This window comes from Chiloscyllium punctatum, chromosome 22, assembly GCF_047496795.1.
Source record: "Chiloscyllium punctatum isolate Juve2018m chromosome 22, sChiPun1.3, whole genome shotgun sequence".
Lineage (NCBI taxonomy): Eukaryota > Metazoa > Chordata > Chondrichthyes > Orectolobiformes > Hemiscylliidae > Chiloscyllium > Chiloscyllium punctatum.
In genome coordinates, this window is record NC_092760.1 from 38,631,494 (window position 1) to 38,646,989 (window position 15,496).

The window sequence follows — 15,496 nt, forward strand, 5'->3', positions numbered from 1 at the left end:
ACTGAGATATTTGTATCACCGAATGTCACAGGTGAGGTGCTGGAGGACTGGAGGTTGGCTAATGTGGTACCACTGTTTAAGAATGGTGATAAGGACAAGGCAGGGAATTATAGACCAGAGAGCCTGACTTCGGTGGTGAGCAAGTTGTTGGAGGAAATCCTGAGGGACAGGATGTATATGTATTTGGTAAGTAGTTAGTAAGTTTGCAGATGACACCAAAATTGGAGGTGTCTGGAGTGCGAAGAAGGTTACCTCAGATTACAACACAAACTTGATCAGATGGGCCAATGGGCTGAGAAGTGGCAGATGGAGTTTAATTCAGATAAATATGAGGTGCTGCATTTTGGAAAAGCAAAGCTTAGCAGGACTTATACATTTAATGGTAAGGTCCGAGGGAGTGTTGCTGGTGAACAAAGAGACCTTGTAATGCAGATTCATAGCTCCTTGAAAGTGGAGTCGCAGGTAGATAGGATAGTGAAAGTGGCGTTTGGTATGCTTTCTTTTATTGGTCAGAGTATTGAGTACAGGAGTTGAGAGGTCATGTTGTGGCTGTTGGTTAGGCTACTGTTGGAATATTGCATGCAATTCTAGTCTCCTTACTATCAGAAAGATGTTGTGAAACACGAAAAGATTCAGAAAAGATTTACAAGGAGGTTGCCAGGGTTAGAGGATTTGAGCTACAGAGAGAGGTTGAATAGGCTCGGGCTGTTTTCCCTGGAGCATCGGAGGCTGAGGGGTGACTTCATTGAGGTTTATAAAATCGTGGGGGGGCATGGAAAGGATAAATAGACACAGTCGCTTCCCTGGGGTGGGAGAGTCCAGAACTAGAGGGCATAGGTGAAGAGTGGGAGGCAAAAGATATAAAAGAGACCTAAGGGTCAACTTTTTCACGCAGAGGGTGGTATGTGTATGGAATGAGCTGCCAGAGGTAGTGGTGGAAGCTGGTATAATTGCAACATTTAAAAGGCAACTGGATAGGTATATGAATAGGAGGGGTTTGGAGGGATATGGGCCAGGTACTGTCAGGTGGGACTATATTGGGTTGGGACATCATTCAGCAGGGGACGGGTTGGACCTAAGAGTCTGTTTCCATGCTGTACAAGTCTATGGTTCTATGACATTATGTTGATGGAGCAGATTAAGTGATCGGAAAATGGCAGAACAATGGTGTGTCTAACTGCTAGACTTGAAAGAACAGACAGTCCCACTGGAGTGAGGGGAGAGGAGAGAGGACATGGTGACCGAGAATGTTACAAGTAAAGCTCAAAGAAAGGGAAGAAGTGGGAATTTGGTCACACATGAAGGTGTTGAACTTAATATTAAGTCCAGACAGCAGTAAAGTACCTGGGTCTGAAGATGAGATGTTGCTCCTCCAGTTTGCGCCTTGATTCACTGGAACACTGCAGCACACCGAGGACACAAGATTGGAGAAGGGACAGGTGAAATGCTGTTTCACCTGGAAAGACGGTTTAGGCCCTTGGATTGTGGGCAGGGAGAAGGTGAACAGGCAGTTGTTGCACTTTCTGCAGTTACATGAGAAGGTGGCGTGGGAAAGGAAGTGGTGTTGGTGGTCGATGAATAGACTAGGATGTCCCGGAGGGAACAATCCCTATGAAATGCAGACAGGGGGAGTGAGGGGAAGTTGTGTTTGGTGGTCACATTCTGCTGGAGTTGTCTGAAATGGCAGACAATGATCCTTTGAACGTGGAGGCTGGTGGGATGAAAAAGGACAGGTGGACCCGCTCATGCTGTTGAGAGTGATGAAGGGGCAAGAGTGGAAACATGGATGATAGATTGGATGTAGGACTCCATCCCATTCTACCAGTTCCTTCACCTACGTCACATCTGTTCCAATGGATGTTCCAAAACAGCGCTACTGACGTGACTTGCTTCTTTCATAACTGTGGTTTCCTGCCCATTGTGGTTACAGGACCCTCAATGGTATCCAATCTATCACCTTAGTCCATTTATCAACTACTACGCCAATTCCTCCTCCCATGGCAGCTTCCCATATAACCACAGAAGGTGCAACAAAAACATTGTTCACCATCCAAGGGCCTAAACAGCCTTTCCAGGTGAAAGGGCATTTCACAGAGTCATAGAGTCATGGAGCTATACAGCATGGAAACAAACCCTTCCATCCAACACGTCCATGCTGACCAGATATCCCAACCCAATCTAGTCCCAATTGCCAGCACCTGGCCCATATCCCTCCAAACCCCTCCTATTCATATACCCATCCAGATGCCTTTTAAATGTTGCAATTATACCAGCCTCCACCACTTCCTCTGGAAGCCCTTTCAACACACGCACCACCCTCTGCGTGAAAAGTTGCTCCTTAGTTCTCTTTTATGTTCTTCCCCTCTCACCCTGAACCTATTCCCTTTAGTTCTGGACTCCCACAGACCTTGTCTATTCATCTTATCAATGCACCTCATGATTTTACGAAGTTCTGTAAGGTCACTCCTCAGCCTCAGACGCTTCAAGGAAAACAGCCCCAGCCTATTTAACCTCTCCCTATAGCTCAAATCCTCCAACCCTAGAAACATCCTTATAAATCTTTGCTGAACCCTTCCAAGTTTCACAAAATTTCTTCCAACAGGAAGGAGACCAGAATTGTATGCAATATTCCAAAAGAGGGCTAACCAATGTCCTGTATAGCCACAGCATGACCTCCCACCTCTTGTACTCAATACTCTGACCAATAAAGGAAAACATACCAAATGCCTTCTTCACTATCCTACCTACCTGCGACTCTACTTTCAAGGAGCTTTGAACCTGCACTCCAGGATCTTTGTTCAGCAACACCCCTTAGGGCTTACCATTAAGTGTATAAGTCCTGCTAAGATTTGCTTTCCCAAAATTAACACCTCACATTTATCTAAATTAAACTCCTCTTCCAATCTTACGTATTGTATTCCAACACTCAATGTGGCCTACTCAATATTGGAGAAACCAAACGCAGTCTAAGTGAATATTTGGAAGAACACCTCCACTCTGTACACAAGCATGATCCCAACCTTCCCATGCTGGTCATTTTAAAACAGCGTCCTCCTCGCTTGCTTACTTGTCTGTCCTTGGCACGCTGCAGTGTTTCAGTGAATCACAGCACAAGCTGGAGGAGTAACATCTCATCTTCAGACTAGGCACTTTACAGCCATCTGAACTTAATATCAAGTTCAACACCTTCATATTGTGAACCAACTCCCATTTCTTCCCTTTCTTTTAGCTTTACTTGTTACATTCTATGTCACCATTCTCTGTCCTCCTCATACCGCAGAGGGACTGTCTGCTCTTCTGGCAGTTAGACATGCCACTGTTCTGCCATTCTCACATTTCAATCACTTAATCTGAACTATCGACAACATTTCTCCCCCAGCACACTAAACTCCTACCACCCCACAACACTCCCCCATCCAACTACATCATAAATGCTGCCCCCTCCACACTTCAGTTCTGATGAAGAGTCATCTAGACTCAAAACATTAGCTTGCTCTCTTTCCATGGATGCTGTCTGATCCACTGTGATCACCAGCAGTTGTTGTTTTTAATTTCTTATTGCCCATCCCTAAATGTTCAGAGGCAGTGAAAAGTCAACCACATTGTGGGTCTGGAGTCATAAGTGGGCTAAATCACAAAGAAAGCAGATTTCCTTCGCCAAAGAACATTTGTGAACTAGTTGGACTTTTGCAAAAACGGTTAGTGGTTACATGGCCACTATTTAGGCTAGTTTTTAAATTCTGGTTTTTATTTATTGAATTCAAATTTCACCTTTCATCATGGTTGGACATAACCCATGAACATTGAGAATTACCACTGTGACATTGCCTCCTAATGAATAGAAATGCTTCATCAGAACATTTCAAAGAAAATATCTAAATACAAATTGATAGCCAATCCTTCTGATTTCAGGTGCTGATCAACCTACTGTTTATTTCCAGCATTTTCTCTAGATAAAAAAATGAGATATACTGTTTGAGTGTATACTGTTGGACAATGATGCATAGTACTATCTGGACCTACATACAAATGCAACCTCATGAAATCACAGAACTACATAATCAAATCAGAAATCTTCTTTGTGTCACACAGAAAATATGCAATAACAGAAAGGTCATACGTTAGTAAAGGATGAGTCACATTTGCATGCACATTAAGCAATGACAGATATTTTATCTGAGAGACAATCAGTGAAGAAGAAAAATGTTGCATGGGAATGGAAGTATAGCTGATGAATTTTTCTAATTGTTTTTCTTGTATTTCCCTAAAGGCAATATGGCTTACTGAGGCAATATGCCTCCAGCATATCATTCATTCCTCAAGTGAGAGCCTTGACAGCATGTGGTAAAACTCCTATCAACCTTAGGGCTAATACAGCTAATTACAACATGTCCTCCTCCAATGACCTGACAGGTGCACTTTTAAGTCACAAGTAAGCCAGTGAGGGTAGGAACATTGGCTGATGTTTCTCTTCCTCTCTAACCTAAAGCGAATTGTGACACCCCTACTTTTTCTTGAACAATCAGTTACCTTAGGACAGACCAAGAGAGAGCATGGACCCTCTGGGCTTTATAAAACATTACAGCATGTAATACTGTCTTTACACACAGAACTAAAGGGAAACACTTGAACCATCCTGATACAGGAATACTTAAGAAGTTTCCCCAAAGATTTTGTCATGGATTTCTAAAAAAAAATAAAAATGGTATACTTTGGTATACAGCACAGATTTTTCTTAAGACGAGCACCACTTTTCATTAGGATGAGACTCCATCTCCCTGGCTTTATTTAAGATACATACTGAGTAAATGCTAAATATTGGCCTATCTTAATTTAATCTATACTTCATCTTCCTACTACACAGTCAGTGTTGCTCAATGAATTATGGCTACAATGCTTTTTAATGAGACCAGTCCTACAGAGTGAGGTGGAGAAATGACCATGCACGATCATACAATCAAGGACATATTGGTAAACAGGTTTTAAATGCAAGTGTGAAAATATCAGTTGGACATAACACAAGTTGGTGGCCAAATAATTTGTAATAATTTGTAATAATTGTATCCAAAGTAAATCTTCAGCTTCAGGTAAAAAGGAGAGAAGGTAAAAAAGGCATCCAATAAAGATTTAGCATAAAAGCCCTGGATACATCACTTACTAGTATTTCACTGACACCAATTCACAGGAAACCAGATTGCTGTTTTTGTGCCCTGCAGTGACCCTTAATATTAGGGTGGAGCACTTAGTAATTTACCTTAAGATGGTCATCAAGAACACCTTAACCCTGGAGCAACTCAAAAATAGTGTAACACGCCTAAATATGACAGCAATAAGCCAGAACAAAGCAGCACACATAAATCCTTAATGCCAATTAATTCCTCATAGATAGTTATGTGACTGGGTATTAGTTGTCTCCAACAGCACTAATATTTTAAGTAGAAAGGAGGTGTGGCCCTGATTCATTGGGAGTATCCATAATCTTGCAAACTGCTCCACTGAAGTGACAGCAAGAAACTAGAGTGCTAGCGTTTCATTTTTGACCATAATCACTGGGACATGTTCATTATTTCTCACAGCATCCTGAGGTTTGTCTGATAATGCAGACAACAGAGCAACACAACTGATTCAGCTGAAGCTGATGATTAGCATTCAGTTGTCTTGTACAAAAGACTTGCATATTCTGGCTGTGTCAGAGATCACCACTTTGCTCTGATCAATATAAGTGACAGCCAAATGGCCGCCTCTTGAGCTGGTATTCATCACTTTCCAGAAAGTTTTTCCCTTAACTAATCTGGATTTTTAACCACATTCTTCATCTGTGCTGGAAGATTACTTATTTTCCAGGAATTGAGTGAGCTATGAAAAATAGATTCAAAATATACAAGATTCTACATTGTGTGGCACAGACTGAATTTACCTGGTAAATCTGGAACTTCTGAGATTTACATATTAATCAATTGAACCTACACCCCCATTCTAGGTGATTAAAGACTTAACAACAATCTAGGTTTATTCAATTCATTTTCATCAGTTGTATGTCACTTTGATCTTTTACTATAAATTCTGTGTCCTATGATCCTGTCCCACTAGCTACCTGATGAAGGAGGAATGAGTTTTGAGATGTTTTGTAGCTCAGGTTGAGATTCTGAATGTAGGTTTGCTCACTGAGCTGGAAGGTTCGTTTTCAGACATTTCGTCACCATACTAGGTAACATCATCAGTGAGCCTCCAGATAAAACACTGGTCATATGGCCCACTTTCTATTTGTGTGTTTAGGTTTCTTGGGTTGGTGATGTCATTTCCTGTTCTTTTTCTCAGGGGGTGGTAAATGGGATCCAAGTCAATATGTTTGTTGATAGAATTCCGGTTGGAATGCCATGCTACTAGGAATTCTCGTGTGTCTCTCTGTTTTGCTTGTCCTAGACTGGATGAGTTGTCCCAACCGAAGTGATGTCCTTCCTCCTCTGTACCTAAATATACTAGTGAGAGTGGTTCATGTCCTTTTATGGCTAGTTGATGTTCATGTATCCTGGTGGCTAGTTTTCTACCTGTTTGTCCAATATAATGTTTGTTACAGTTCTTGCAAGGTATTTTGTAAATGACATTAGTTTTGCTTGTTGTTGGTTACAGGATCTTTCAAGTTCATTAGCTACTATTTTAGTGTGTTGGTGGGTTTGTGGGCTACCATGATGCAATGAGGTCAGAGTAGTCTGGCAGTCATTTCCGAGATGTCTTTGATGTATGGGAGAGTGGCTAGGGTTTCTGGACATGTTTGTTCAAAGGGAGACACATGCAAGAATTCCTAGAAGCATGGCATTCCAACTGGAACTCTAATAACAAACATCACCACACGAAATGACATCACCAAACCAAGGAAACTTACACACATAGATGGAAAGCAGGCCATACCACCAGTGCTTCATCCAGAGACTCACTGATGACGTTACCTAGTATGATGATGAAACTTCTGAAAACGAACCTTCCAGCTCAGTGAGCAAACTTACATCCAGAAGGAGCAGTGCTTCGAAAGCTTGTGATTCCAAATAAAGCTATTTCACTATAACCTGGTGTTGTGTGATTTTTAATAAAGTATGTGATGCCAAAGCAACCAATCCTTTGTAGAATGATAACACTGTATACTATCCTACCTTCAACCCAACCTAGTTTTCCCAAATTCAATTTTTCCCAAATTCCTGGTTTTCTCGCTACGGTGGTGCCAAACAAGACACGTATCACCTCAGGATGCTGTTACCAGTGCTACCAGATTCCTCAAAGTGTCAGTCAAGTACTGCAATTCCATTGAAGTGCTTAAAAAACACTTACAGCATCTTCCTGTTCCATTCTTATCCTTTATGAATATAAAACTAAATATCGTATTCAATTTTTCAATTATGTCCCACATTTTCACTTAACATTTGAAGAGACAGCAGTACTAAGTCTTGCATTTTTACCTACTTCATCATATCACTATCCCTACCATCCTTTAGTTGGATGTACAGGGCAACCCCTGAATCCATGGAATAGTTTTCCATGGTTTCAGTTACCGCGGCCCAAACATATTATAGGGAACCTTCCAGAGCCAGGGACCAGAGGCTGCTGGAAAGGAACATTTTCCATTTAAATGAATGGGTTCACTCCTAACCGCAGTATCAGACTTCCGCAGTAGATCTTGGAACGTACCCCCGTGGGTATGGGGGGGGGGGGAGCTACTGTACTTAGAAACATGAAGCATATTGTTAAGCAAACATGAAAACATTAGCTACAAGGAAGTTTCAACTGACTGCAAGACAGTATGCCTGAAATCAGCATGGGGGTCAAAAATACAGAGTCTACACTGAAGTCTAATGGAAACTGATTCGTCTGCAGTGTTTCAGGCAGGCTAGTGTAACAGAGGAGCTTAGGCAATGGAGGCCAACAGCAGAGTCTGGAGATAGCAGGAGAGCCAGGAGACAAAAACATCAACAAACTACAGTACAAGAGTCCGAGGTTGCCACAGACATAGATCTAGGAAGAGTTTAATGCGGAAAATTCACGTATCAGAGCATTCCAAAGCACATTACACACCGAGGAAATCACAAAGTAAAAACAGAAAATGCTGGAGAAACTATAGCAGGTCTGGCAGCATGTGTGGAAAACGAAAGAGTTAACACTCCTATAGGGTGAAGCAGCAATTTACTTCAATGCTTAGTCCTTTATTTTGGCGAGACAACATACAGACTGGGCAACCACTTTGTGGAACACCCCAACTCTGTTGTAGGAATTACAGTGACCTTTGGGTAGCTTGACATTTCAATAAACAATCTTGGTTTCACAGCAACATTGTGAGCTAGGCCTACTGCAGTGTTCCAGTGAAACTCAACACAAGCTAAAGGAACAGTATCTCATTCTGAACTAGATAATAAGTTCAACAATCTCAGATTATGAATGCTGCCCTAATTTTGATTACACTCCTCCCCACCACTGTACTTGTTTGTGTTTTGCTGATTTTGGTCTCAGCCGAGCTGAACTAGATTAGATTAGATTAGATTAGATTACTTACAGTGTGGAAACAGGCCCTTCGGCCCAACAAGTCCACACCGCCCCGCCGAAGCGTAACCCACCCATACCCCTACATCTACCCCTTACCTAACACTATGGGCAATTTAGCGTGGCCAATTCACCTGGCCTGCACATCTTTGGACTGTGGGAGGAAACCGGAGCACCCGGAGGAAACCCACGCAGACACGGGGAGGACGTGCAAACTCCACACAGTCAGTCGCCTGAGGCGGGAATTGAACCCGGGTCTCAGGCGCTGTGAGGCAGCAGTGCTAACCACTGTGCCACCGTGCCGCCCACATTCTCGTATTCAAGCTTACTATTCAAGTCTATTCAAAATCTCTCCCTTAGCATCATTATCGCTCTCCTTTTCTTTCGTTTTAGACATTGTCACTATCTATTCCACTCGTTCCCTTCTTAGATTGTCAACAGCCATTTAAAAAATTATTTTCCAGCCCCCTTCTGTTACGATGAAAAGTTTTTGGACTTAAAATGGTAACACTGCTTCTCTCTCCACAGCTCCTGCCAGACTGCTGAGTTTCTCTAGCATTTTTTGTTTTCATTTCTCATTTCCAGCATCTGCAATATTTTGTTTCTTTTTGAGGGATCAATGATGCGAGTGCCTAAAGAATTAAAGGGAAAGAGGTAACACAGTTCACAATACTGCAGGATGGAGGAGCAATTCCAAAGCCATTTGTTTCCTTCAACTGAAAATCTATTAGTGGGGCATAATTCAGAGTCAGGATGGCAGTGGAGCAAGGCGGCTGGGAAATAAGAAAGCTAGCTTCATTTTACAGTTGCATAGAGCTTTGGTTTAACCCCATCTAAAGTACTAAGTTTAGTCTAGGCACTTTACCTGAGGAATGATCCACTGATCATTGTATGGATGCTTCGCAACTTCACGAAAATGATACCAAGACTAAAAGCATTAGATTACAAGGCCAGTTTGCACAGATAATAAGTAACAGATTTCACAGCATAGATGATGGACATAATGGTAGTAGTATTATTGGTCATCGGTTCTAATATTTCTTTAATTGATCAGCAAGCATATTTTGTTTGCTAACATTCCTGTGAAGCAAATTGGAATGTTTAACCAACTTAAAGGTAGCCAACAAATGCAAGTTGCTGGGGTGACTGCTAGTTTTGGGGTGTGGATGCTCCCTAACACTATATCACAATTAAATTCCTGAAATTCCTTGGTAGAACTCAAAGATTTTGATCTGTCTTCAGAATGGTGACTTCTCAGGAATGTGAGATTTCTGTGGTATAAGCTATTTACAGTGCCTCAGCTGAAAATAGCTGAGAGTGAAGCTGAAAAGAAAGCGAGAGAAAGAAAAGACTTGCACTTCCGTGGTGCCTTTCACAACAGGAGGTTGTCCCAAAGTGATTTACAGCCCATGAAACACTAATGAAGTGTAGTTACTGTTACTAGATAAAACATGTAGCAGCAAATTTGCACATAGCAAGACATCACATAGGCAGAGATGAAAAAGAACGAACAAAGAATGAATTCTCTCTTAAAACCACAACCACCTCCACATACACAGCCTAAAATTAAGAATATTGGCACATCAAATTATAAATTACATTTTGTATGAAATAGACATGTCTGTGCGTACACACACGTACACACACACACACAAAAATTCCAAATTACAGTCAACATCAGATATAAAACCATAGAATGACACAGTTAAATACATCCTCCCCAAAAAGGAAATTAGTACAGGGTCAATTCCACTGTGGGTGGTATCATACAGTAGAATGAACAGTTCACCCAACAGTAAACTCTAACATGCTTATTCTGTTACAACACTACCGCTCCAATTCTTTGACCTGAATTCAACCCCATTGATAGAATAAAAGACTCCTTTCTCTCTTTTGGTTAAAAATGTCTGTGAAATGTCCTTGGGCAATCTAACAACCATTCCTAGTGCATGTGAATCAGGGACATAAAACTAACATAATTTAGTCCTAATGTGCCAGCCTCATTCAATGAGACAAGAATGGTTGCGGTGAGAACTAGAAATGTCAAGAAACATTGGACTGAAACCGTCCTTACCCATGATATAAAAGCATTCAAATGCACTCCTGCAGGATCTTCAATAAGAAACTTGATTCACTTTTCTCCAATACATGTTGGGAACAGTTGCAGCAATGCCAGTGCTACCTTACTGAGATTGGTTTCAACAAAGATTGAAATTGATCCTGGAATGTTTCGGGGCTGTACCCTCACATTAAACACTTATCAGGAGTCCTGGGCAATCCACAAAGCCACACTTTCTGGGTGCCTTGTGCTGGTACATCCAGCGAGCTGAGATAATCCTTTCCAGTTTGTTTCTATTTCTCCTACAGGTCAGGCTCTGCTATCCCTCTAAGGAGAATTGTGGATATCCCTCTTAGTGTTAAAAAGACAAAGACCTACAGATTAAGGTCCCATTTACTCACTTTATAGACATAGGAAGTGTTCAGGGAAATTGATCCAAATGAATTGCTACTTGTGTTCTTTGCAAGTAAAGCAAGAGCATTGTAGAGGAAGACATAATCCTGTGCTCATGCCAACAAATAAAATCTGATAGGTTACCACTGATACTTTGAACATAGAGTCTTAGTAAGATGAAATCTTACACAGCCCACTCTATAATCTCTAAATACTGAGCAGAATGTTTTGTTTCACTGTTACTATGTAGAAGTCATGATTTGGAGGTGGTGGTGTTGGACTGGGGTGTACAAAGTTAACAAACCACACAACACCAGGTTATAGTCCAACAAGTTTATTTGGAAGCACTAGCTGAAGGAGTAGTGCTCTGAAAGCTAGTGCTTCCAAATAAACCTGTTGGACTATAACCTGGTATTGTGTGATTTTTAACTATGTAAAACTCAGTTGTGTGATTCCTAAGCTTACGTTCTCTCTTAAGGTAATCTGGTTCCTGTTGACTGATTGTTTGAAACCAGTGGTGTGCCACAAGAGTCGGCTCAGGCTCCACTGCTTCCTGTCATTTATATAAATGATTTGGATGTGAACATAGGAGGTATCATGATTACGTTTGCAGATGACACCAAAATTGGAGGTGTAATGGATGGTGAAGAAGGTTAGTTCAGAGTACAATGGGATCTTGATCAGATGAGCTGAGGAGTGACAGATGGAGTTTAGTTTAAATAAATGCAAGACACTGCACTTTGGAAAGGCAAATCAGGACAGGATTTATACATTTAATGGTAAGGTCCTGAGGAGTGTCATAGTTCTTTGAAAGTAGAGTTGCAGGTTGATAGGACAGTGAAGAAGGTGTTAGAAATGCTTTCCTTTATTGATCAAAGCATTGTGTATAGGAGTTGGGAAGTCATGTTACAGCTGTGCAGAACGTTGGTTAGGTCACCTTTGCAATATTGCATGCAATTCTGTACTTCTTCCTATTGGTAGGATGTTGTGAAACTTGGAAGAGTTCAGAAATGATTTACTTGAATGTTGCCAGGGTTGGAGGATTTACACCATGGGGAGGGGCTGAAAAGGCTGGGGCTGTTTTCCCTGGAGCATCGTAGGCTGAGGGAGTGACTGAATAGAAGTTTATACAATCATTAGGGGCATGGATAGGATAAATAGACAAGGTATTTTCCCTGGGGTGGGGGATGGAGTCCAGAACTAGAGGGCATAGGTTTAGGGTGAGAAGGGAAAGATATAAAAGGGGCAACCTTTTCATGAAGAGGGTGGTGCATGTCTGGAATGAGCTGCCAGAGGAAGTGGTGGAGGCTGGTATAATTACAGCATTTAAAAGGCATCTGGATGGGTATATGATTAGGAACGGTTTAGAGGCATATGAGCCAAGTGCTGGCAAATAGACGAGATTAGGTCAGGATATCTGGTCAGCACGGACGAGTTGGACTGACGGGTCTGTTTCTGTGCTGTACATCTCTATGACTCTCTGTCAATGTTTGCTGTAATCATGAGAACTTCAACTGTTTATTACATAGTATCTAAATTTATTTAACAATTTATTCTATATAAGTTAATGCACCACTGTATGGCAATCTTGGATATCTTTGGCAATTGGGTCATTGCACTTAGTCAATGAGTGGAATGTTGATACATAAACCTGGTTTGGTTATCATTAAAACCTTTCAATGCAAGTTAACCAATAGACATTGCAAATGGAACTCTGAATGGGAACGGCATGTTGCAATCCAATTTTCTTGTGTATACATGGATGAAAAGGAGTTTATAAGAAGAACATTAATCTGAAAACTTTCAATTAATAATAATTTCACATTGAATTGTTCAGATACAGCTGGAAAGAATATCAGAACATCCCTTACCATTTGCAATACACCAATGTAAGCCATGAGGTAGCCATTGTGCTCCGCCTGTAATTTGAAATAGTCCATAGCAACAACTGAAAACATACTCTGGAAGACTCCTGCAACAGAATATAAAAACCAAATCATGTAAGGTCTCAATGCCTTTCAAAAGGAAAACAAAAAAGAGACTAAAGTTTTGAGCACGAGTTTTAATATAAATATGTTTTCAAAGGGCTTTGGTCTTATGAGACAACTACACAGGAGAAAGTGAGGACTGCAGATGCTGGAGATCAGAACTGAAAAATGTGTTGCTGGAAAAGCGTAGCAGGTCAGGCAGCATCCAAGGAGCAGGAGAATCAATGTTTCGGGCATAAGCCCTTCTTTAGGAATGAGGAAGGTGTGCCAAGCAGGCTAAGATAAAAGGTAGGGAGGAGGGACATGGGGGAGGGGTGTTGGGAATGTGATAGGTGGAAGGAGGTTAAGGTGAGGGTGATAGGCCGGAGAGGGGGTGGGGGCGGAGAGGTCAGGAAGAAGATTGCAGGTCAAGAAGGCGGTGCTGAGTCCGAGGGTTGGGACTGAGATAAGGTGGGGGGGAGGGGAAATGAGGAAGATTAGATTTTTTTTTAGATTAGACTTACAGTGTGGAAACAGGCCCTTCGGCCCAACAAGTCCACACTGATCCGCCACCCACCCATACCCCTACATTTACCCCTTACCTAACACTACGGGCAATTTAGCATGGCCAATTCACCTGACCTGCACATCTTTGGACTGTGGGAGGAAACTGGAGCACCCAGAGGAAACCCAGCTGGGACAAATCTGCATTCATCCCTTGTGGTTTGGAGGGTTCCTAGGCGGAAGATGAGGCGCTCTTCCTCCAGGCGTGGTGTTGCCATGGTCTGGCTATGGAGGAGGCCAAGGACTTGCATGTCCTTGGCGGAGTGGGAGGCTCTACATTGGGGAGACAGGCCACCTACTTGTGGAACGTTTCAGAGAACACCTCTGGGACACCCGCACCAACCAACCCAACCGCCCTGTGGCTGAACACTTTAACTTCCCCTCCCACTACGCCAAGGACATGCAGGTCCTTGGCCTCCTCCATCGCCAGACCATGGCAACACCACGTCTGGAGGAAGAGCACCTCATCTTCCGCCTAGGAACCCTCCAATCACAAGGGATGAATGCAGATTTCTCCAGCTTCCTCATTTCCCCTCCCCCCCACCTTATCTCAGTCCCAACCCTCGGACTCAGCACCGCCTTCTTGACCTGCAATCTTCTTCCTGACCTCTCCGCCCCCACCCCCTCTCCGGCCTATCACCCTCACCTTAACCTCCTTCCACCTATCACATTCCCAACACCCCTCCCCCAAGTCCCTCCTCCCTACCTTTTATCTTAGCCTGCTTGGCACACCTTCCTCATTCCTAAAGAAGGGCTTATGCCCGAAACATTGATTCTCCTGCTCCTTGGATGCTGCCTGACCTGCTGTGCTTTTCCAGCAACACATTTTTCAGCTGCGACAACTACACAGTTGCATTTTGCTCAGACCATCAAAATAATTTATCACTAATTTACCAACAGATTTATGTAAAGAAGAATTCACATTGTAGTATTAAAATTTGAGGATGAGAAAAGTCCACTGGGAGACATTTAAGATGGAGAATCTACACTATTCACAAACAGATGAGTGGCCAAAAGAATGACCTTTGCAGTTTTGTTTGGTTTCATTTTTTTAAAAATCTCTAAGTAGATAACAATAAGTGCTGTCGTCATTTATTAGAGGAGCACCAGGTATTTAACTAGAAAATGCTGTAAAATTGGAGAACTTCTTTGTCCTGCCTTTCAGTCCAGCAGAATCATTAAAACTAAAAGATCTTAGGATCAGTTAGTTAGTTGACTGAAGCATGATAAATTAGTACAACGTATCAGATATTTGACCATGTGCTCCTTGGCCAGTGTAAGTATTAGCCACAGTTTCTGCTCCTGATCACATCCAGTGAAGCCTTTCACAAAGTGCACATATGTTAGGGAAGACAGCTATGGACTCAGCTGCAATGGTCTCCTCAGTGGAAGACTCTGTCAATACTCAGTGTTTAGACTCACTCTAGTGAATGGCCATTTTGGGGGTTATAAGAGCGAAAGAGAAGTGGAAGAGTAAAAGGGGGAGGCAAATCAACATGGGATAGTAGAGTAGATAACTGAAGATTCTACTAATCCTTTGGGATGTAGTAATCAGTAAATATATTGTGCCTATGTCGAGATATTGCAGTGACATTGCTACTCAATCACAATTGGTGCAAACAAACCAAGATCCATGGAAGTGACAAGAATAATTAATTTCAAGGCGGTTATTTCCAGCCATTTTAAAGGGATTATTCTGAAATCAACCAAGTCAATGTATATGATTGCACTCATGTTACAGAGAATTTGTAAAGGACATTTTCTAACCAGACTGAAGACAGAAAAAGAAACTCTAAACTGCTTGACATTTTGTTTCATTTTCTAATGTTTTCTGTGCTCTATTGCTGATTGTTTAGCCATAGGAGTGCTCTAGTTACCTCATGCAAGTGCAATCCTCTCTGTATGAGCATCTATTGTGATTGTTAGAAGTGCTATTGCCCAGCATAGACCTGATCTTGCCTTCACTTATCATTCACCTAAGTCCAGG

General features: G+C 42.0%; 1 protein-coding gene across 1 annotated transcript in view; it reads right to left on the reverse strand.

Annotated features, from left to right (window-relative positions):
* Positions 1-15,496, reverse strand: part of slc67a1 (solute carrier family 67 member 1) — a 116,210-nt gene that overhangs the window by 25,663 nt on the left and 75,051 nt on the right. Inside the window, exon 7 of the mRNA XM_072592067.1 lies at positions 12,850-12,950. Coding sequence (XP_072448168.1) covers positions 12,850-12,950 — 101 coding nt within the window. The remainder of the gene's footprint in view (positions 1-12,849; positions 12,951-15,496) is intronic.